The sequence below is a fragment of the Trachemys scripta genome, chromosome 19, assembly GCF_013100865.1.
Source record: "Trachemys scripta elegans isolate TJP31775 chromosome 19, CAS_Tse_1.0, whole genome shotgun sequence".
Lineage (NCBI taxonomy): Eukaryota > Metazoa > Chordata > Testudines > Emydidae > Trachemys > Trachemys scripta.
Genome location: NC_048316.1, coordinates 4,878,823 through 4,899,684, shown reverse-complemented (window position 1 = coordinate 4,899,684; position 20,862 = coordinate 4,878,823). Strand labels below are relative to the sequence as shown.

Here is a 20,862-nt window from a genome sequence, read left to right as displayed (position 1 = left end):
CACCTCTCAGTATATTCAAGGGTGCACAAGAAGGATTTATTATTTCCTGGTATATTGACTCTGAAAGGCCTGAGGATTACAGCTGCTTTGCACATGAATAGATGGAGTGTGTTGTACAAAAGGCAGGGTCTGTAGGATAATGTGTTTGGATGTGGGAAAGCGCTGACCCTCCGGGAGAGCAGGCTGGTGCCTGATGGCAGGAATCAGTTACATCTCAAAGGAACGCATTGCCCTGGGAGCAGGGGTTTATCAAAGCTGCCGCGTTACGTATTTATTCACCCGCACCCCTAATCCCCTCCAAAATCAGAGAGATCTAGTTTCAAACCTCTTTCTGTGCATTTTTAAAATGGCCTCAGTGAAAGGTGCCAGGTTGAAGTCCTTTAGTGATCCATAGAAACATGGGCACCAGCAGGGCAAACTTCTCTCCCAGCCCCAAGCTGGCAAAGGTGAAAGAGACATGCATGGGTAAGGATTGGTTCTTTGAGGGTTAATGCAAGAATTGTGCCCAGCCGAGGCCACTCCTGCATATTCTGTGCCTGGCACTTACCCTTCCGCATGGGCTGCCAGTGGCTCTTAGCCCTGCCCTGCTGCAGGGCTGCCAGGCAGTGTCATGCTAGTGGTAGTTTAAGTGAAATGGCAACCAAGAAGCTGAACTGACACCCCTTCCACATAGGCCACTGAACAGCCCTGGGATGGTAAAGCCTTGTTGACATTACTGACCTGTGCTGGATTCGAACAGGCGACCAAGCGTTAAACACTCTACGAACCTATTGCTGCTACCATTGACTTAAATGGGAGGAGAAATGAGCCCTGAATCCCCAAGTAAGTAATTGGCAATGGGTTTCCTTGGGCCCTTAACTTGGCCCGGTGAGAAAAAGGGAGGGAGCAGCCCTCAGATCCTGAACAGAAATGACCTCTGGAACATAAGAAGCAAGCGAATCAGGCCAGTGGTCCAGCTAGCTCAGTGTCCTCCTGGCACAGGCAGTATCTGGTGCCAGAAACCCCCCGGACAATCACGGGATAACCTGCCTGGAGGGGAAGTTTCTTTTTAATCCCATCAGTCAGTGGTTGGCTAACTGCCCTGAATCATGAGGGCTTCTGTAGCTTTTTCAATATTTTATTCTGTTTAATGTAACTATGGATGTTCGCATTATCCATATCAATTACTTGTCCTTTTTTAACTATGCCAGGGGAGGTGCCCAAAATATTGTAGTCCTTTTTAGGCCTGAGTAATTCGCCAATATTCAGGCCTTGCTGGGTTGGTTCTATTAGGAAAAGAAATTGATGACGGAGTCAGGTCCAGGCAACCCTATTTGTTTTCAAAGTCCTGTTTCCCCAAATACAGTGGAAGCAAAAAACAGCAGGCAGTTTCCATACTCGAAAATCCAGGTCTGTTACTCCAGCGAGTACTGTGTCTAAAAGCAGCTCTGTCTCACAGCTTCCTCTCAGAGGCACACTCACTACTGCTTTTCTCGCTTTCTGTCGGCTTTCTGCATACACACTTACAACCAATCAGTCCCCTAAACCCTGCATTTGCAATCAGTGCCAGGGAAACCCTTCAGTTTACTGTACACAGCTTACTTGCCTTGCCATGTGAACCATGGCCTTGGGCGGTGGCTTCCAGCTATCAAGAGACATTCAATTGTTCCTTCCATATAGCATGAAAGAAAGGTGCTTAGCACACCCATCAACTTTAATGAGATCTGTGATGGTCTCTAGGTCAAAGACCCACTGATGGCAATCGTTAATTAACAGTACACACACATACATTCTGGTTACAGACCTGGCTACACAGTTAAAACTTTGGCTATGTCTACATGGCCCACCTTATAGCAGCACAGGTGTGGCACTACAACAGTGCCACTGTAAGCTATGCAGGTTAGCCGCTCTTTGTCGGCAGGAGAGAGCTCTCCTGCAAACAAAATAAAACCACCCCCAACGAGGGGAGGTAGCTTTGTCGGCGGGAGACAAAGCACTGGCCACACTGGCTCTTTTCATCGGTAAAACTTTTGTTAGTCAGGGGTGGGTTTTTTTGTTGTTTTCTTTTTTTGCACACCCCTGACCAATGAAAGTTTTACCGACGAAAGTGCAGTGTAGACATAGCCTTCGGTTTGTGAAGGTTAATTTGGATGCTTCATTTAATTAGTTCTATATGCTTGCATAATGGGAACATGATGATGATGATGATATACTTGAAAATATTAGAACAGGAGTACTTGTGGCACCTTAGAGACTAACAAATTTATTAGAGCATAAGCTTTCGTGGACTACAGCCCACTTCTTCGGATGCATATAGATGGGCTGTAGCCCACGAAAGCTTATGCTCTAATAAATTTGTTAGTCTCTAAGGTGCCACAAGTACTCCTGTTCTTCTTTTTGCGGATACAGACTAACACGGCTGCTACTCTGAAACTTGAAAATATTAGTAGCTTTGAATCCTCACCAGGCCAGCTTCATTGCTACAACAATCTTTTAAACCCAGCTACTTACCCAGCCCCTGTTATATCTCAGGGGACAGATGGCTGTGGAGCCTTTCACCTCCTGAACTCTGTCCACACTAGGAGAATAGCCTATGGCTGATGCTGAGGCAAACCCTAAGAGGTACGGAGCACATGCTGGGCATCTCGTGGTGAAGTTGATGGGGCTAGTCAACAGGTGCTTGGCATCTGTTGAGATCTGGCCATATTTCCAGCTCCAAATTTTCAAATATCATGAGTCAGGTGCCCAATAATCATGAGATTGGCTTAAAAATCAGGTGAGCTATTTTGGTGTTTAAATAATTATTTTGGCGTTCTTTTTATTTGGTTTCTGAGTCTTTTTGACTGCATTTGGATCACACTTTCAAGTTTTTCAATGAAACTGTACAGGCTAGAAACTCTGTCTCTCTTTTTGATTTTTTTTTTTAAGTGAGAGAGCAAGCTGAAATTCTCATATGTTCCCACATAAGGGGGTATATGATAGAGGTCTACAAAATCATGAGTCGTGTGGAAAACGTGTATAAGGAAATGTTATTTATGCCTTCTCATGACACAAGAACTTGCGGGGGGGACCCAATGAAATTAATAGGCAGCAGGTTTAAAACAAACATAAGGAAGTTCTTCTTCTTAGAACGCACAGTCAACCTGTGGAACTCATTGCCAGGGGATGTTGTGAAAGCCAAAAGTGTAACTGGGTTCAAAAAAGAATGAGATAAATTCATGGTGGATAGGTCCATCAGTGGCTATTAGCCAAGATGGTCAGGGATGCAACCCTATGCTCTGGATGTTCCTAAGCCCCAGACTGCCAGATGCTGGAAGTGGGCGACAGGGAATGGGGTCACTCATTGATTGCCCTGTTCTGTTCATTCCCTCTGAAGCACCCGGCATTGTACTCCTGTCGGGAGACGGGATACTGGGCTAGATGGACATTGATCTGACCCAGTAAAGCTGTTCTTATGAGAGATTATTACAGAGCAGTAGACTTAGTGTCAGGACTCCTGGGTTCTATCCCCAATTACCACATACAAATATTGAAGTCAGTGATGGAAAAGGGTATATTAATGGTAGATAATCAAGTCCATTCCCCTGAAAGAGCAGGATTTATCCCCTAGATATCCAATAGTGAATGAGTCAGATATTAAACTGCTCAGCTTTAGCGGGGTTCTGAGGCTGGATCAGTTAATGTTCCTACAGTGCTTTGAGCCTTGGATGGAAGGTGCTAGTTCTGTGGAGAATATTGGTATGAGGCAATGCCTCCGGAACGGGCACCCACCTCTGGGACAGGTTCGTTTGTAATCCAAACCGGTCCCTTCTTTGTGTTACAGCGCAATCCCCCTTGGCCCTACCCCGCCAGTATCCCAGCCTGGATCTCAGCATGTGAGCTCCTCCATGGCTGTACTTTCGCATGCTCAGCGGCTGTCAGTCACAGTGCTGGAGAGAACAATGGAAGTGTGTCTTGTGAAACTGTCTTTTTCACCCTGCTGGGCAGGTGGGTTTTGTGGGACCCAGGAACATGTGCTCCGCTGGCAATAAAGTGAGGAGATTATGCCTGTTAAGAGCAGACGGCTGCCTTGCAGGAAGAGCTTTCAAAAGCCAGAAAACAGGCCTGTGAGCCTGCCAGAGTCTCAGCACTCTCTCTAATACATGGGAGCGTGCAGTAGTTCCCGTTGAAAGGGTTTGTGCAGTCTAAGAGCTCAGCCCTGAGTGGGAGTGCAAGGGGGTACTGTGTGCTAAAAGACTGCCTCACCAATCCTCCTTGTACTGCAGGGGAGTCCAGTGTATTAAACAGAGCCAGATTCCCGTAAAGAAGTGGGACAGGATGGGGTGAAGGTGGGGGCCAAGATCCTGACTTGCTTCCTTCAGCATCGATGACACGGTTGTGAGCAAGCCCTGCTCCCCGGAATAAGCTGCAGCAGTTGGTGCTGTTTGTACGCACCCCCAAAAGGAGTCAAGCATAATGCCTCCAGGAGCTGCCACCAGGGCAGCGTACCTCTGCAGGACCCCCCAGTATAAAGCCACAATCCACTCCTAGTGCAGTAGCTGCGTCTGGTACTGATCACTCGATGGCTCCAGAGGCTGGTAATAGGCCATGGAGCCTTTCAGCTCTAAGGGTTGATCTGCACTAGTAAGTCAGGTCAGCCTAGCTACATTGCTCAGGGGTGTAAAAAATGTGCACCCCTCAGAGATGTAGCTAAGCCGACCTAAGACTTAAGTGTAGACAGAACTGGGTCCAGGGAAGAATTCTTCCATTGACTTAGTTACCACCACCTGGATTTACTGCATCGACAGAAGAACCCTTCCTGTCGCTGTAGGAAATCTACAATATAGTGCTACAGCTCTGCCGCTGTAGTGTTCCTAGTGCAGACATACTGTAAGTCACTGGTTCCAATCCCGGCCATATTCCTAGTAGCAGAAACGCAGCTACTAAACAACCCTCACTCACAAGGGAGTTCTGAGACTTCATCAGCGACTATTTGTAAAGCACTTTGGAAATGCAAAGCACTAGATATTATTCCCAGTCACGTGATCCCTCACCACGTCGTTAGAATCAGAAATTCAGGCTATTGCATACAGACGCTTGACAACATCCAAAAGTTTAAAAGGAAGTGAGATTGTTAAACCACCAACTGCACCCCCCTGCCCAGGCCAGATGTTAAGCCCTAAAGAACTGAAGTGGCACAAGGAATTACTTTCCCAAGTTCCCCCAGCTCAGGCTGACAGACCTTGATCAATGTTTTTCTCCACAGTAAGTGCTATGCAGATGGTCTACCCAGAACGGGGCTTCTATGAAGTACAAAGGGAAGTCAAACACCATTTCTAATTCAGCTTGTAGCACGGCACACTTTCATTATCCTCTGGCTGAATGCGGTGAATAGAGAAGCAGTGTGGGAAACTCAGAGGAACTCCAAACTCACACAGTCTGAGGGCCTGTAACATACTCTTGTCCTCGGTCCCACATCTGCCTGTAGTAGACACAAGGAGAGAGAATGACAGAAAGAAAAATCCCATTATAAAAAACTGCAAGGGTGGTGGTTTAGGGGAAAGCCAGTGAAAAAAAATCCAGAAATTGCTGGAAATTCAAACGGGGAGCTCGGAGTAATGTATAAACCCTCCTCACTCACAAGCAGCAGCACAGGGAATGACTAGGGGAAAAGGGCAGACCTAGGGCTCGATCCCATACGCATTCAAACCCATAGAAACAGCCCCATTGAGTTCAGTGGAGCTGTACTGCTGGGCCTGTATCAGGTTCTCTGATCCATGACTGCATACTGCCTAGTGCTTTGTCTGCTCCAGAGTATGTAGTATGGGCTCCTGGGTTTTGCAAACGACTTCCTCGGTGCAGCTCCGTATGTCCGCTCTTAGCGGCGAGAGCGAGAGCTGAGGCCACAGCAATGACAGCATTCCAGGTGTCTGACTCCTTTCATGCAGAGCTCCCAAAGCCCTTTGCTAATATTAATAAACCAGGCCAGTTGGCCCTCTTGGAAGTGTTATTCTCCCTGTTTGACCGTTGGAGAAACTGAAGCACAGAGGAGTGAAGTGTTTTGCTTAAGGCCACACAGTCCATGACAGAGCCCAGACGTCCAAACTGCCAGTCCATTGCTCTAACCACTCCCAGCTCTGCCAGGACAGCTGCTATCATCAGGGAACGGTCTGAACAAACATCACTACCCTCGGCAGATCCGTGTGTTAGCAGTTGTGAATGTTGAGGCACTTGTCCACTGGCTTTGCACCACAGTTGGGGGCTCACTGCGTCCTTACCCAGTGAACTCAAATCCACAAAGTTCTCAAAACCCAGTCAAAGCTGAGTCATCTTTCATGTGGAGGCCGTCCCTGCAAAACTACAAACTGAGCCCAGATGCCCTCATGACTGGGCCAAAGTTTGTGAGTTGTAGCAAAACAATTGCCAGATGTGCGCTGAGTCCTGAGTTGGCAGCGGAGGCCAGAGCCTGATATGGGCAGTTTTGCTGTGGAGGTTTTGCAGCTCTCTCATTCACAGAGCCGGAGAGGAAGGATGGCTGTGTGAGCAATGGGAGTCCTCTGGACTCTTGTCACATCTGTCATGCTTCCTGCATGAACTTTAAAAAGTCACTGAGGGCCTGCCTGATGGGTTGGGTTTTTTTCTTCTTCAAAGTAGATGCCCACTTGTATGTCTGCTTTACATTTGTGCTTACTGTGTGTGACAGGCCAAATACGGATTTGCACATGCAAGCAACTATTTAGCCACCTACATGTGCAAATCATGTGATTTGGACACATACATACACGGTAAGTACACTCAAAAAAGTAGGCCCAGATCTTTATGAAAATCAGGCTCTTAGCCTATTGGCTCCTCAGTTATCCTGTGAAATGGGATATCCTACCCTATTTGTTCATAAATGCTTGAAAAGGGCTCTGAGCTACTTGGATAAAAAGGCCTGATTCTGATTGCAGCTATGCTGGTGAAAATCAGGGATAATTCCCCGGAAGATGATGTAGTCACTCTGGATTTACATTGGTGTAGCTGAGATCAAAATATGGCCCCGGAAGTGCCAAACGATATGGGTCAAGTCCATAAGTCTTGCTCAGGATTTACTCAGGCTGAAATGCCCATTGGCTTCAGTGAGGGTTTCTTCCCGGAAAGGGTTTCAGGATTTGGCCCAATAGGAGTTTTCCCTGAGTAAGGTCTCCAGGGTTCAGTGCTAACTTTGTATTTCCAAGTCCGCCAAGATCTTGCCGCCTTTCCCATCCCTCACACAGAGTTCCTTTTCTCCTAAGTACCCTACCATGGTAAGCGGCTTATTAACATAAGGCTGTGGAAGTTTGTGTACCTCCAAGTTTCCCACACCATTTCTTAACTATATTCATTTCCCACACAAAGGAAGTGTGCCTGGCTACAAACCACATTAGCAATGGTGCTTGACTTTGCATTGTGTTCAGTGGGAAACCCTACTCCCAAAAGGCCATCTGGGTAGCAATCAGAGCAGTGATGATCTCTGAAGACTTGGGAAAGCTGCAGCTCCTTTAAAACGCCTTGAAAGCTAACATCTGGCAGAGATTCAGGAGGCGGGATAGTGTTTACTCCACATTTCAAGTATGGTACCTGTATGTAGGATCTTACGGTCATCATCTGTTTTCTTTCCAATGCTGTGTGCTCCGGTCCCACAGTAGAAAGCAATCATTCTGATGTTAGGACATAAATTAATTCCAAATTCATGATCCCTGGTGTAACTCCATTGACACCTGTAGCTTTGCAGTGGGGATGAATCTGGCTCATTGCCCTTCTTTGGGATTTCCAAATCAAACTGGAGTTACAGCAGTTCATTCTCGTGTCATGCCAAAGTGACGGTCTCCTCCAAAGCTAGTTCTTCACTGGTTAGTTAATTTCCCTTGTTGATTGCGAAGCCACAGAGAAAACCATGGAGTCATTTTTTTTAGTTTATTTTTCCTGAGACTAGAACATTTGTTCCAGGAACTACGGTATCCTTGTTTTGTGACTTGGAGGGATGCAGGGAAAAACTGCTGTCAAGTCAGGGAGACTTTGCACTTATGTTACTTTACAGACAATAGATGAACCCCACAAACCAGTGAAACAGACCTTACAATCATCCCTATTTTACAACTGAGGCCTATCGCAGTTAAGTGACTCACTCAAGACCACAGAGCTTATATCAGAGTCAAGGATAGAATTTGGGATTCAAGGGCTCCCAGCCCCAACCCTGCCATAATCAAACGGCTCTTGCAAAAAGGTCCATCAAATTTCAAACATACCAAAAAACCAAACAGAACTAGAAAGTATTTCCCCTGCAGGGCTTATTGGCAGAGTCCTTGGGGGAAATCAAGCAGGGATTGTATTCCACCCAATTAATTTCCTGCAAGTGTTGATCAATTTCCAAAAGCCTTGGGGAGCTGGTGCGGGGCAGATATTTTGTTCTTTTTTCCAATGCGGCAAATTCTGCAGTCCTTAATTGAGTGAAATTACCATTGACTTCCATGGAACTATAGCAATTCAAGGTGGCAAGATTTGGCCCCATGTAATTTTTTGATTACTTAGGCTACCTTCAGCTGAGAAGTAAAACGTCTGTTTTCAAATTCTATTATTTTGAGAACACTTGTTCTATAAACAAGGCCAGATCCTCAGCTGGTGCAAATGAGAGTAGCTCCATTGACTTCCATGGAATTATTTGGATTTATACCAACCGAGGGGGCAAAAGCGACTCTAATTACCCCAGCACAATCAACTGACAGCTGTGAGGATCTGGCCAGTTCTAACTGAGTCTGACCCCCTAGGTCCTCTGTTCGACAGAGCGTTCGGAGTCATAGCACCAGATCTCAGAAGTGGCCAGAAGCCCAAACTGAGATAAAAAACAGGCACATGCAGCACCGGTCACCTGTGCACCCCCACGTCTGTGCTAACAGGCTTTACCACTGAAAGCTCATTTGTCTTCCACAAAAATGAAAGTCCTGAGATGGGCCAGAAAACTCACGGGGCACAGAAATCCGCGCTCCCCCCCCCCCCCCAAGGAGGGTAAGTGTGGAAATGCTTTGATTGATCTGTACAACTGGTTATTACAGGGAGGGGCATCTGACACTTAAAATTGCTTTGTTAGATTCAAACGTGGGGCGTGCATGTGTGTGGTTGATGTTGCAGGGAGAATTTATAGCTCTTCCCGTATCTGGTTAGTAGTAAGCTCATCTGCAAAGCAGGAACAATCTCAGGCAAAGCCGTTAGTTGAGTATGCGGGCTGGGGATCTGGCAGGTTTCTCCCTATGTGTCATTGGCTAATCAGCCCTAGAAATGAGTTTGCTGCTTGAGAGTCTCTGTTTCAGAGGCTGTCCCCAAGAGGGGCGCGGGAGAGCAAACGATGGGGTTTCTAGGTGGCGTTCCATGGGCTCAGAATTAATGCATGCGCTTTGGAGGAAACATGTGAGATGGTGTCACAAAACTTTCCCACAACTTGACATAAAAGACTCAGAGCTCAACAGCTGCTGTTCTGTACAAAAGAAGTGAGCCTATTCAAGGGCAGTACAATGGGGGAAGGAAAAGCAGATCCTGGAAGAGGTCACTTAAGCCTTACCTGGTTTTAAGAATAACTGAATTAGAAGAGAGGGCTAAGTGTGTGCATGTGTATTCACTTTCATAGACATTACACACAGTTTTATACCACATTCCAGGGCAGGATCTCCAGACTCTTAACAAATATAAACTGAGCTGCATAAGAGTAGTGAGAGAAGGGAATATTATAATCCCCTTGTCACAGATGGGAACACTGAGGCACAGAGAAGTGAAGTGACCTCATTAAGTTCACACAGTGAATCTGGAACAAACTTGTGAACAGAACCCCGTGCTTCAGCAGCCTGGCTCCATGCTTTAACCCTACCCTTGTAATGTAACTAATTGGAATGGAAGACGTACTAAACATACAGATGGTGCAGAAATCAATCTGCTTATCTTTGTGTGAGTTAATTTAATGCTCAGAAAAGTGAGTGAGGACTCTGTTATTCAAGTAGGCAGAGTGTAATCAGGTGTAGTGCAATTTATTAATTATTATTATTATTTTTTTTTATTTTATTTATTGGAAACACGCAGCTCTAAGAATACATCTTAATATCCTAAACAGCAGCATCTCTTGCTAGTGCAGTCCTGGGTCTCTCTAGAGCAGAGACTGCCAATAACATCAAATCCTAGTGTGGATGGTAGCCTAGAGAAGGAGAATGGGAATCAGGATTCCTGGCTTCTATTTCCAGTTGTGTTTCTGACTTGCTGTGTGCCTCAGTTTCCCCATTGGTAAAATGGGGATAATCACACTAAAACCTGCCTCATGGTGGGGATGGAGGGGAGTGGGTTGTGAGGTAAAATTAATGTTCATTATATGTTTGGGATCCTTGGATGAAGGTAATGCATAAATGCAAAAGTATTACAGATATTCAGCACCCACTAAGATTTCCCTCTTTCACCTCTGGATTCTCGCTCATATTTAAGAACAGATAAATAAAGTATTATTGTGACTATTTTTCCCATATGGGGAAGTTGAGATGATGGGAAGGGAAGTGCCTAAGGTCACCCAGGACATCTGAGAACAGAACTCAAATCTACTTTCTCCCAGTCGTCTGCTTAACCACAAGACTGTCCTTTGTATAAATAAGTAAATAACAACACTCTGTATAGATGTTTGTATCCACAATGAAATGCATTGTTTATCCTGAGCCAGACCATGGAGTCCACACTCTGTTTTGAGTCGGGCGACACTCGCATTGTCAGCTGAGGAGGAACTTCAGAATCTGGCTTATTGTTATTAAAACAAACCCACCAAAAACAACAACGCTGGTTTTAAATTAGCAAAATAAAATCTATAGTTTATTTTCAGCAACTAGTGAACCCAGTGATCTCCGAGCAAGTGTGCTGCTTGCCTTTGTCGGTGTGTCCATGTGTGTGTGCACGCCCGAAGTGTGTGCCTGGGTGTGTATGTTTTCAAAAAATACAATCCCATCTTTTCCTCTGCACAGATTAGCTTCTTTCCCGCCATCAGCAACTGGCCCCCGCGTTCACCATTGTATGTGAACTGAATATTATGTGTGACCGGAAAGCTATTGATCTGCAGCATCAGTCAGCAGCCTTTTCTCACTGAGGGCCAGCTCTTTCCCAGCTTCTAACATGTAATTTGGATCCCAATCTTTCCCGTACCACACACTCCCCACCTGCTCATCTGGGAGAAGGTCATTATCCCCCAGCTATTCACTGGCAATGGAGCATGCAAGAATAGATGCTTCGTCTATTGTCCTGCTTATCTCTGATTGGCTCTGGAGTGTGGGAAACTCAACCAAGTCAGAGACCCACAGATTCTCAACGAGGTTGTGCAGTATAAATATAGGGCAGAGTCAGCTTCCAGCAGCACACTTCCACAGGACGTCAGCACGACCGAGAGCTGCCTCCTCAGCTCAGGACAGATGGCCCCCAGCACTGTTTTCATGGAGCACAACAACCTGCTGACACCAAAAGAGAAAAACAAAGTAAGTACCAGCACGGTCTGCTTTGCTGACTGCTTCAGTGAACGAGATGGGGCTAGATCCTCAGCGGGTACAAATAAGTGTAGCTCTATTTCTATGCTAATTTACACCAGCTGGGGATCTGGCCCGTACTACTTACATGCACTGAAGCTATGGACCAAACAGTCCAGAGATGTGGCAGAGTGAGGATGTTTTCTAAGCAAATCTTTTGTCCTGCTTTTTGCAGCTGAGGAAGCCGGTGGTGGAGAAAATGCGCCGGGACCGGATTAACAGCAGCATCGAGCAGCTGAAACTCCTGCTGGAGAAGGAGTTCCAGAGACACCAGCCCAACTCCAAGCTGGAGAAAGCCGACATCCTGGAGATGACTGTCAGCTACCTGAAACAGCAGAGCCAGCTGCAGATAAAGAGTGAGTATCAGACTTGGCTTCAGTCCTGGCTGTGTACAAAGCAGCGATGTGCTGCATGAAGCTCCAGAGAGTGACATGAAGAATGAGTCTAAATCATGGTCTCTTTTCTCTCCCCTCTCTCTTTCCTTCTCTAGCTGCAGGAACCATCCATAAAAACTCTCAGTTCGACTTCAAGGAAGGCTACTCCAGGTGCCTGCAGGAGGCTTTCCATTTCCTGTCTCTCCATAAAGTCCAAACAGAAACGCAGAGCAAGCTCTTGAGTCACTTCCAGAAGAGCCAGTCGGCTACGCCAGAGGTCATCTGCTCCCCTTCCAGCCAGAACACCCCAAAGCAAGCATCCCTGAAGAACGTTAATGCTCTCTGGAGACCCTGGTAGACTGCGGGGATGGGGGGGGGGCAGGAAACGCTTGCTCTATGGACCTTTGTCTTTTATATTCCAGAGGATGGGAGTGACTGCATCTGATAGTCACCCCCTGATCCTCTCTATGTAGGGAATATTATTTCCCGTTTTATTTATGTGTGGAAAGAATGGGATACTTTTGATTCTTCAGTTTCATGTGGGATCCTCTGGAAAAGGTTCGGGTATTCTGTTGAGTGGTATTTAAGCTGTGCAGACACTGGTGATAGCAATGTACACCAGGGCACCCAGTCTAGGGGCGCGTGTCTTCATAATGAAGGAGGTTTTTGTAGGTGGCTAGATGTTATCAGTGTTACAGTTGTGTTAAGATTGTAACAGATAGCGGTCTCTGTAGGAGAGAATTCTCTAATTTTGCTTGTAAAAGCGGTCAGCTTTGCTCCCACTTTCCTAGCAACCTTTGCTCACTCTTAATTTAGGACGAATGTAGTACTCACTATTGGTGGACTGTTTTACAAGTTCTCTTGCCCTCTGTTTGCTTGCAGCGCTTGCATAGCAGCAAAGATAGATTCCTAGCTTCTGTTCACCCATCACACTTTAGGGCTAGCAAGAGGTCACTAGATAAAACTATGTGGAATATTTCTACCATTTTGCTGCTTTTTCTGTTTAGGAAAATAATATTTTAATGCTTTATATTAAAGAAAAAAGAAAGTAGATGCAAGGTTTGGTGGTTCAATGTTATACATTTTGGCTGTCAGGCTAGCTCTTTCCAGCATGTTCATTATGATAATGATTGTTCTCTGTACTGAGCGGTTTCATTCATTGTGGATGGTGAATTTCTCCCATGCCTGGGAATGGCCCTGTGGGCTCTGTGCATACTATGTATGCATCTGTATCACGTTTGTAGAGAGAAATAAAAATGCATTTGTGTGCAACGGCTGGCTAGGTTTCCTTCTTGTCAGCTATGTGCAGCTGCATGGACCATTGAAACACTCTTTGCTAATTTAACAACACCACAGTAATTGCAAGAGGAGACTTTTCAAACCAAAGGAGCTTGTGTTCCTGCCTATCCTAGGCACTGACGCAGCCCCCATCACTGCGATAGCTGAGCACCTCACTGCCTGTAACACACTTATCTGCATGACACCCCTGGGAGGTAGGACAGTGCTATGATCCCCATTTGTCTCCAACTCCTTTATTTTACTAACTGTCTTGCCCAAGGTCATGCAGGAAATCTGTGGCAGAGTAGAGAATTCAACTTCCCATTCTCAAGCCCCAGGTTCGAACCTTAACCACTGTCCCATCCTTCCTAGACCATGCATAGTTTCTATAGGGATGAAAGCAAAGGTCAGACACGTCTGGCCCACTCAACCTCCCTTAAGCTCTTTTGCCCCCACACCACTGCCCCAGGAAGCATAGGCATCTGCATTGGCAAGCGGCTCCTGCCATTCTGGTCTCTCTTAAAATCCAGAGACCTGATTCTGATCAATGAGGGCAGTGGATTTACACCAGCATAAAACTGATGTAACAGAGTGCAGTAGAGGGAAACTCCTGGGCTCTCCTCCCTCCTGCTTTACACTGTTGAATGACTAAAGGATGCACATTGGGCAGGAACGGATGGTTCCAGGGACACACCAGTTCATTTTCTCCATTGCCCACTATGCTACTTCGACCTGATGTTCGGCAGTAAATCCAGAGTGACACCTCCCAGCCAGGGTAACATCAATGCCATGCAGTACCAAGCCCGCTCCTGGCAAGAAGCTGCACCAGGTCACCTTGGATTACCCAGTGCTGCCGAGGCCCTTGCTTTAAATGAATGGTTCCAGTACAGCCAAGTGCCAGCAGCCAGAGGCCTGTGAAAAGGGCCCCACGCCTGTGTCACAAAGATCCCATCTACTGGCTAAAATTTAAAAAAAACCAAACCACCTACATTTAAAAAAATACTAGAAAGGCCCAGAAGAGGGGCAGTGCTCATTCCCCTCACGTCGCTGCCTGAGGGTCTGGCTGGGCCTCAGCAGAGCTGGGCTCGGTTCCCAGATCTGCAGCAGCCTCCGTGTGAGCGGCTTGAATTCCTTTACAGCCGTCCCAGTTAACAAATCATGAGACTGTCCGGGGTTTGTACAAGCCCCATGGGCAGCACCTTCTGACCCAGGCAGTGTAAGTGGGTGTGAAGTTGCTGGGAAGAGCAGGGTGTCCTGAGCAGGACTGTATTCCTCGCTAACAAAGCATGGACGCGGCCTTACCATTTGCTCCCGCAGGATTGTGATTGGTTTTTGTAATTATGGGGACTGGAGGGTTCCATTCGGTTCTGTAGTTGATTTGTAACACGCTGTTTGGACTGGTGGTGGTGACTCTGATTCCTTGGCCATGGGGCCCTTGTAAATAAACCAGATAAATAAACGCTGCACAGTCTATTACAGTGTGTATAGCACCTGGCCCTATGGGGCCTTCATCTCAGCGGAGGCTTCTACCGTAACACTCGTAATAACATGTCTTCCAAGCAGTGACTGGACCTCCCCTGCAGAGATGTTGCTGTACCAACATAGGCATAGTTTGACTTCTATATTTCGGGCAGGGGGAGGGAGGCAGCTCCAGCCAGGCTAGTGTGACCAGATGTCCCAATTTTATAGGGACAGTCCCCATATTAGGGGCTTTTTCTTAAATAGGCCCTTATTACCTCTCTGCCCACCCTCTCGCCCAATTTTTCACACTTGTTATCTGGTCACCCTAAGCCAGGCCAACTGGGTTACACATGGGGGAAAATCCCATGCCTGCCTGAGGCTTGCGGTTTAGGGGAGCAATGCCCCATTATACGCCTCCAAACTACGCCCATGTGTACAAACTACACCATCATGCAGCATTGTGGTAGTATTTATAACCCATAAATGCCCTTAAAGGAAAACATTTGACAATGTCTCTGCTGTTACTTTTACAGACTGAGTATTTTAACATTGGCTCTAAAATACCGACAAGGATTTTAAACCAGATTTCAAGAGAGCACTTCTCCTTTTCCACCACCAGGTGTCTCTCAAACTGTTCTCCTCCAGGCTGCCAGCTGTGCAGGAGGAGGTGCCCTGCACTCTCCTAGACTGGGGCCTAGAGCAGGCCTGGTGGGATTTGAGTTTGTTTACCAGCTGTGGTTGGTTTAGTCTCTTGAGAGGCCTTAGAGACACGTAGGAGGTAAACAGCTGCCTTGCAGAGCATGGACAGTACACAGCACACTGGTGATTAGTCACTGTGGTACCTGTGGGACACTGTTTAATTTTAATGAGCAAATGTCATGGGGAGGAAGGGGGAGGTGGAGCTGGAGATTTTAGGTAAGCTCCCCATGCACCATTTATGGCATTACAGTCATTTCCACAGCAACCAGCTGCAATGCCACACACAGGATAGTTTGGTGTTCAGTAAAAATATACAGGGGAAAATCTTGCTGCATGAGTACAATGGGGATCCTGTACAAATGCATATGCACCCATTACACTTTGAGAACTCTAGGTTTGCTCTCCTCTAGGTTTTTATGTGGCACCTATCATGGCAGTTGTGGGCACAAGCCATCTCACTGGGCAGCGCATGCACATGCCCTCGCTCAGTCACTGAAATGTGGGGCTCTGCAGGTGCATGGCTCACACCTACATTTGCAAATGCTGCCCACAAGGTGCCCCAGATAGTCTGGCACTAGAATGCTTTTCAGTTTCCATGCTTAGTGTCTCCTTAAAGGGAGTGCCGTCAACTTAATAACAACACGTCTCACTTCTGTCTGCACAGCTTTACTTACCCTTAGACAGAGGCAAGACTTCTGGCTCCCAGAAATGATCATGGTTCAAAGGAGCCTGGTTTCCTAGTACTTGGTGCATTCAACAGCACTTGGGAGCGAATGGAAGAGGTTGGGTGCTCAGCACTTTTGAAAATCTGGCCCCATTATTTAAGCACTTACAAGCGATGCTGAGTGCTGCTGAGAAACGCTGGCCACATTCGTGTAGAGTCAGCGTCACGCTTTTCCCCAGTTACTTGTGCGGGTCTGTCACACAGTGCCAGGAGAGAGGACTGCATTGAAAAGAACAGGGAGGTGTGTAGGCAGGTGTAGTACCGGGACATACTGCTAGCTTGCATTTTGAAAAGGGATACAACTTCACGTTGGCCCTTTTATCAAACCGAACCCCAGCAGCTTGTGCAACAACATCCTGTTTTGAAAGGAAAAAGTTCATAGCTGTGGCTTTGTTTGAAGAGAAGCTTTAGGCCATTTTCAGCGCGAAAACTTTAGTCATTCGGGGTGTGAAAAAACACCAGTATAAATAGCACCTCATTCAGGGTGGTTATTTTTTATCACTGGGAGAGCTCTCCCCCGGCGATAAAGCGTGACTACACTGCCCACGTCACAGTGCTGCCGCGGCCACGCTGTAACATGGGCAGTGTAGACATACTCTTAGTTGTAACCTTACCTGCCTGGGACATATGTATGCATGTCTTAGGGTGTGTCTACACTGGCAAGTTATAGTATGTTTATTAGAGCGCTGGAATTAAACCGCTGTTGCATGTCCACACTGTGCTCCTTGTGACGGTGGAGCGCATCCACATTAGCAGCTCTTGCAACGGCAAAGAGAGCAGTGCATTGTGGTAGCTATCCCACTGTGCAACTGGCCGCAGGGTGCTTTGGGAAGGTTTGCAATGCCTCATGGGGCGGTCACAGTGTCACATGATGCAGGTTTCCCAATCCCATTGTTCCAGGGGCATCCTACTACATTGCCAGCTGCTTTTCAACTGAAGTGGGGGTGGGGGGGCAGAGTGTGTGACAGGGTGTGTGCGTGGGGAGGGGGGGAGGAGAGTGTGTGTTTTGAGGACAGCATGCTTCATACAGGAGCAGGAAGCATCCAGTCCTGAGGCAGGGAGAGGGGGAAACCACATCAGCCCCCGCCTCCCTCCCTCTGTGTTTAACAGCCTGAACATTCCACATTAATGGTTTGCTTGGTGTCCCAGAGCAGATCAGCACAGCACACAAGGGCTGTCAGAAATGGGACGGGTGCATCTCTCCAGGGCGGAGGCCAGTTGATTGCTTTCTGCGGTGTAATGTGTCACTGTCAATACAGTGCTGGAGCCTCTGCACTTTAAGGGTATGTCTTCACTAGCAACATTAAATGGGCAGCACTTTTACCGTGGCAGTGTAGCCAGGGCCGGCGCAACCCATAAGGTGACCGCTGCGATTTGGGGGGCGGCGACCGTGGCGGTATTTCCGCGGCGGGACCTTCCGCCGCCTCTGTGGGGGGGGGGGGTGCATTTCAAGGCGGGACCTTCCACCGCCCAGGGCGGCAGAAAAGCTGGCGGCGTTCCTGTGTGTAGCCCAGCACCAGCGCTGGGAGAGTAAAAAATCCACCCCCACGAGGGGAGTAGCTCCCAGCACTGGTGCACTGTCTACACTATCACTTTACAGCACTGAAACTTGCAGCACTGGAGGGGTGTTTTTTCACCCCCCTGAGCGAGAAAGTTGCAGCGCTGTAAAGTGGCCGTGTAGACAAGGCCTAAGGCTTAGGACTCTTGTCAAGGTGGTTTTTTTGCAACGCTGCAACTGAGGAGTTTCTGCTCACTAAGTGGCTTGGCAGTGCGTACACTGCAGAAAGCTGCTTTACTGCGCAGTAACTTGCCAGTGGAGACAAGGCCTTAGACCATTAGTGTCTGTAAAGCACACTGAGAACCTCTGCTGGGGCCGGGAATGACAGATGACAGGAAATAATTAAAGGACAGAAGGGTCTGTGTTTTAGAAGATCCCAGCAGATTTCTGCCTGCTGCTGTGTTTCTTTCCCATTATATTTAACCCTTGCAAATCCCTGTTATTCCAAATAGTCTCTTTGTTATTTAAAAGGAGAGAAATTAGTTTCACAAACCTCCCATGCAGAAAACTTTACGTCACTCAGTCCTGTCAGCCTCCTGGAAACGATGACTGGAAGGGTGGAGAGCAGGACGGGCGTTGGGCCGGAGAACTGGTAAGCGGCACAGCCGGCTCTCAGGGCTCCAGGGCCCCAGCTTTTCTACTCAGTTCAGGTTTTGTTTTATCTCCTTCCTCCCAGATCCTCAATGATGTTAATCCCTGTTTATTAACCACACATCGCCCTTTTGGAGTGTTTTTCATCTGCAAAGACAATCAGTGGCAGCCTCTTAGAGCTGGATATTTCCTGCCTTATTTTGAATCAATGACTTCATACCTGCTGCTGTAAATTGGCTGTGACTAACAAGTGTCACTTCGAGCCTCAGTTTCTCCTGCCCACTTTCAAAGGCCACCAGCTTCTGCTGTGATTGATCCAGACCCTTAGTCCCCCTGATCATTATTATCTGCATATGGGGAAACCGAGGCAGAAAAGTTAAGTGATTTGCACAAGTCCACAGAAAATGGCAGTCTGAGACACGATTAACGCAATTAGAATAAACGAGTCCCTTCACTAATACTATTTGTGATAAGTTTTAACTGAATGTACAACAGTTTCTGACTGCTCCTTCCTCACAACAGTGAAACTCGTGACAATATTGATTTGCGGTTAGAGACGAGAGCTGTGAATCAGGACTCCTGGGTTCTGCTCTTGGCTCTGACACTGACTTGCTGCATGGCTTTGGCCAAGTCACTTCACCTCATTGTGGCCCAGCATGTACCTAGCAGCGAAAAGGCGGTAACAGCACTTCACTGTCTCACAGGGATGTTGTGAGTGTGTGTGCTTTGAGAGCCTCAGGCAAGAGATGCCACATGAAGACTAAGAATAACATTTTTATTGGAGCTGGTCAGAAAATGGTTCTTTCCCCCTTAGGAAAAATGTCAAATTTGCAGCAAAAAATCAGTATTTGAAATATTTTAGCCAAAACCTGGAAATTTTCAATTGTTTGCCTCGGGGAACACAGCCTGGAAAGAGCTTAGAGAAGAAGTCTGGAAAAATCAACTCCTCTGCTTGCCCACCAAACAGTGGCCTCAAGCAAGCAGGGGATTGTGAGTCTGAACTCCTGGTCTCTTCTCTCAGCTTGGGGCAGAGTGGTTAGAGCAGTGAGACTGGGATTCAGGGCTGTTGTGTTATACACAATCTCTACTCCTGACTGGCTGTGTAACCCTGAGCAGCTTGTATGATACGCTGCTTTGAAAGGACAACGTTCTATGAATTCCTATCGATGTTTGAAGAGACGTTTTTCCTCCACAGCCCGTGGGTGTATGTGTGTGAGAGAGGAATGTATGTACATCAGTGTTTGTGAAGCACTTGGAGACCCTTGGCTAGGACAGGGCAGTACTAGGCCAATAAATAATAACAATAAAGGACTGAAGCTTAAGAGATGTCTCCGTTTGAGCAGCGCACAGTGGATTCCAGCAGACCCGTAGCTAGTGATGTGCCACTTGGCATTTAATGTTCAGAGCCTACTTCACCCTGGTATTTCAAAATGCAGCAGTTCTCGGTTTATAAGGTTAGTTCCTTTCCTTCCCCCAGCTCCCCCACGGAACAGGAAACTGACTCAGACTTATCCAGATAATCCTCTCCTGCCAGTTTCCGGAAAAGGAGGGCTGCTTAGTTTACAGCCAAACTTATCAACGCAGCCAGAAGCTGCTATTAGAGACACAGGATGTACTGGTTTGTGAGACAGTCTGGCACTCTGGCCACGGAGAGTGGAGAGGCTGCAGGGTGGGGGGATATTTGGTACTTGTGCCGTTATTTTTTATTCATGAACTCAGCCAGGAGCCACTCCTGGAAGCAAAGCCCTGTAGAAGAAATGCCCCTGGTGGCAGAGCAGGGCAGACCCTGCAGGAAATGCTGTTTGAACAGTCATTGTGATGTTCCAGGAAGCACATCCACATTTCTTTCCTGAGGAGTGACTTGTTGGAAGGATGACGATGCTCATCTACTCATCAGAGAATCTGTGCAGCCTTCTGTGTGGCAGCTAGAGCCACGTGCAGGTGAGGGCCTTTTCAGCAGGAATGCTAGGGAGCTGTGCTTTGGCTAAGGTGAATTGCCCAGGGGAGGAGGGGTACGTTCAATGCATGCTGTGACACAATCTTGCTCTGCTTATATCTACGGGGCTGCAAAGATAATTTCCCTAGCTTGTCGCTTTTACCATGTCACTGGCTCCCCTTCTCCATTGCATCAAACACAACTTCTCCCTGCTCACCTAGCTGCACGCTGCCCATCATCTCTCATGTACTACCCAGCTGTTGATTCTCACCCATGCACCACGTGTATGTGTGTAGGGGGGAGGGCTAAACCCCGTCCCAGGGCCTGAGACCCGCTGACTCATCTACTGCCACTCAGAGTCTCTGGGTCTGCAATTCATCCCAGAGTCAGGGGAAAGGCATGAAACCTTCCCTTCACAAGGGGTCTGTCAATCACCTGACTTCCCTTCCTGATGGGCTAAATCTATTCTGTTTTTACTGGGCCTTAGCCACTTAGTGAGGAGTTGCTAGGCAGAATAGCAATGTGGGTGGGCCCAGCCTGATTTTTCCCATTGGTGTATTTTTGTGATTGGGTGACCATCTTGCCAGGTCGACAAACCTTTCTTCCTCTGTCGCTGTAATTGGCAGAGGAGGTTGAACAGAATGTGATTTTTCGATTGGCTAGGGGAGACTTGTTGCTAGGCAGAGTAGCCAACCCATTGTTGGGGCACCTTTAAAAGCGGCCCAGAT

The 20,862-nt window shown here is 47.3% G+C and overlaps 1 protein-coding gene and 1 long non-coding RNA gene across 3 annotated transcripts in view; both read left to right on the top strand.

Annotated features, from left to right (window-relative positions):
• LOC117867906 (transcription factor HES-5-like) overlaps positions 1-13,159 on the top strand; it is a 36,562-nt gene extending 23,403 nt beyond the window's left edge. For both annotated transcript variants that reach the window (XM_034753350.1, XM_034753351.1), the window contains exons 3-5: positions 10,962-11,465; positions 11,689-11,869; positions 12,004-13,159. In XM_034753350.1, the coding sequence (XP_034609241.1) occupies positions 11,403-11,465; positions 11,689-11,869; positions 12,004-12,245 (486 nt within the window). In that variant the 5' untranslated portion in view covers positions 10,962-11,402 and the 3' untranslated portion in view covers positions 12,246-13,159. The remainder of the gene's footprint in view (positions 1-10,961; positions 11,466-11,688; positions 11,870-12,003) is intronic.
• Positions 13,160-17,958: 4,799 nt separating this feature from the next.
• LOC117867809 overlaps positions 17,959-20,862 on the top strand; it is a 21,290-nt gene continuing 18,386 nt past the window's right edge. Inside the window, exon 1 of the long non-coding RNA XR_004643516.1 lies at positions 17,959-20,139. This is a non-coding gene — a long non-coding RNA (uncharacterized LOC117867809). The remainder of the gene's footprint in view (positions 20,140-20,862) is intronic.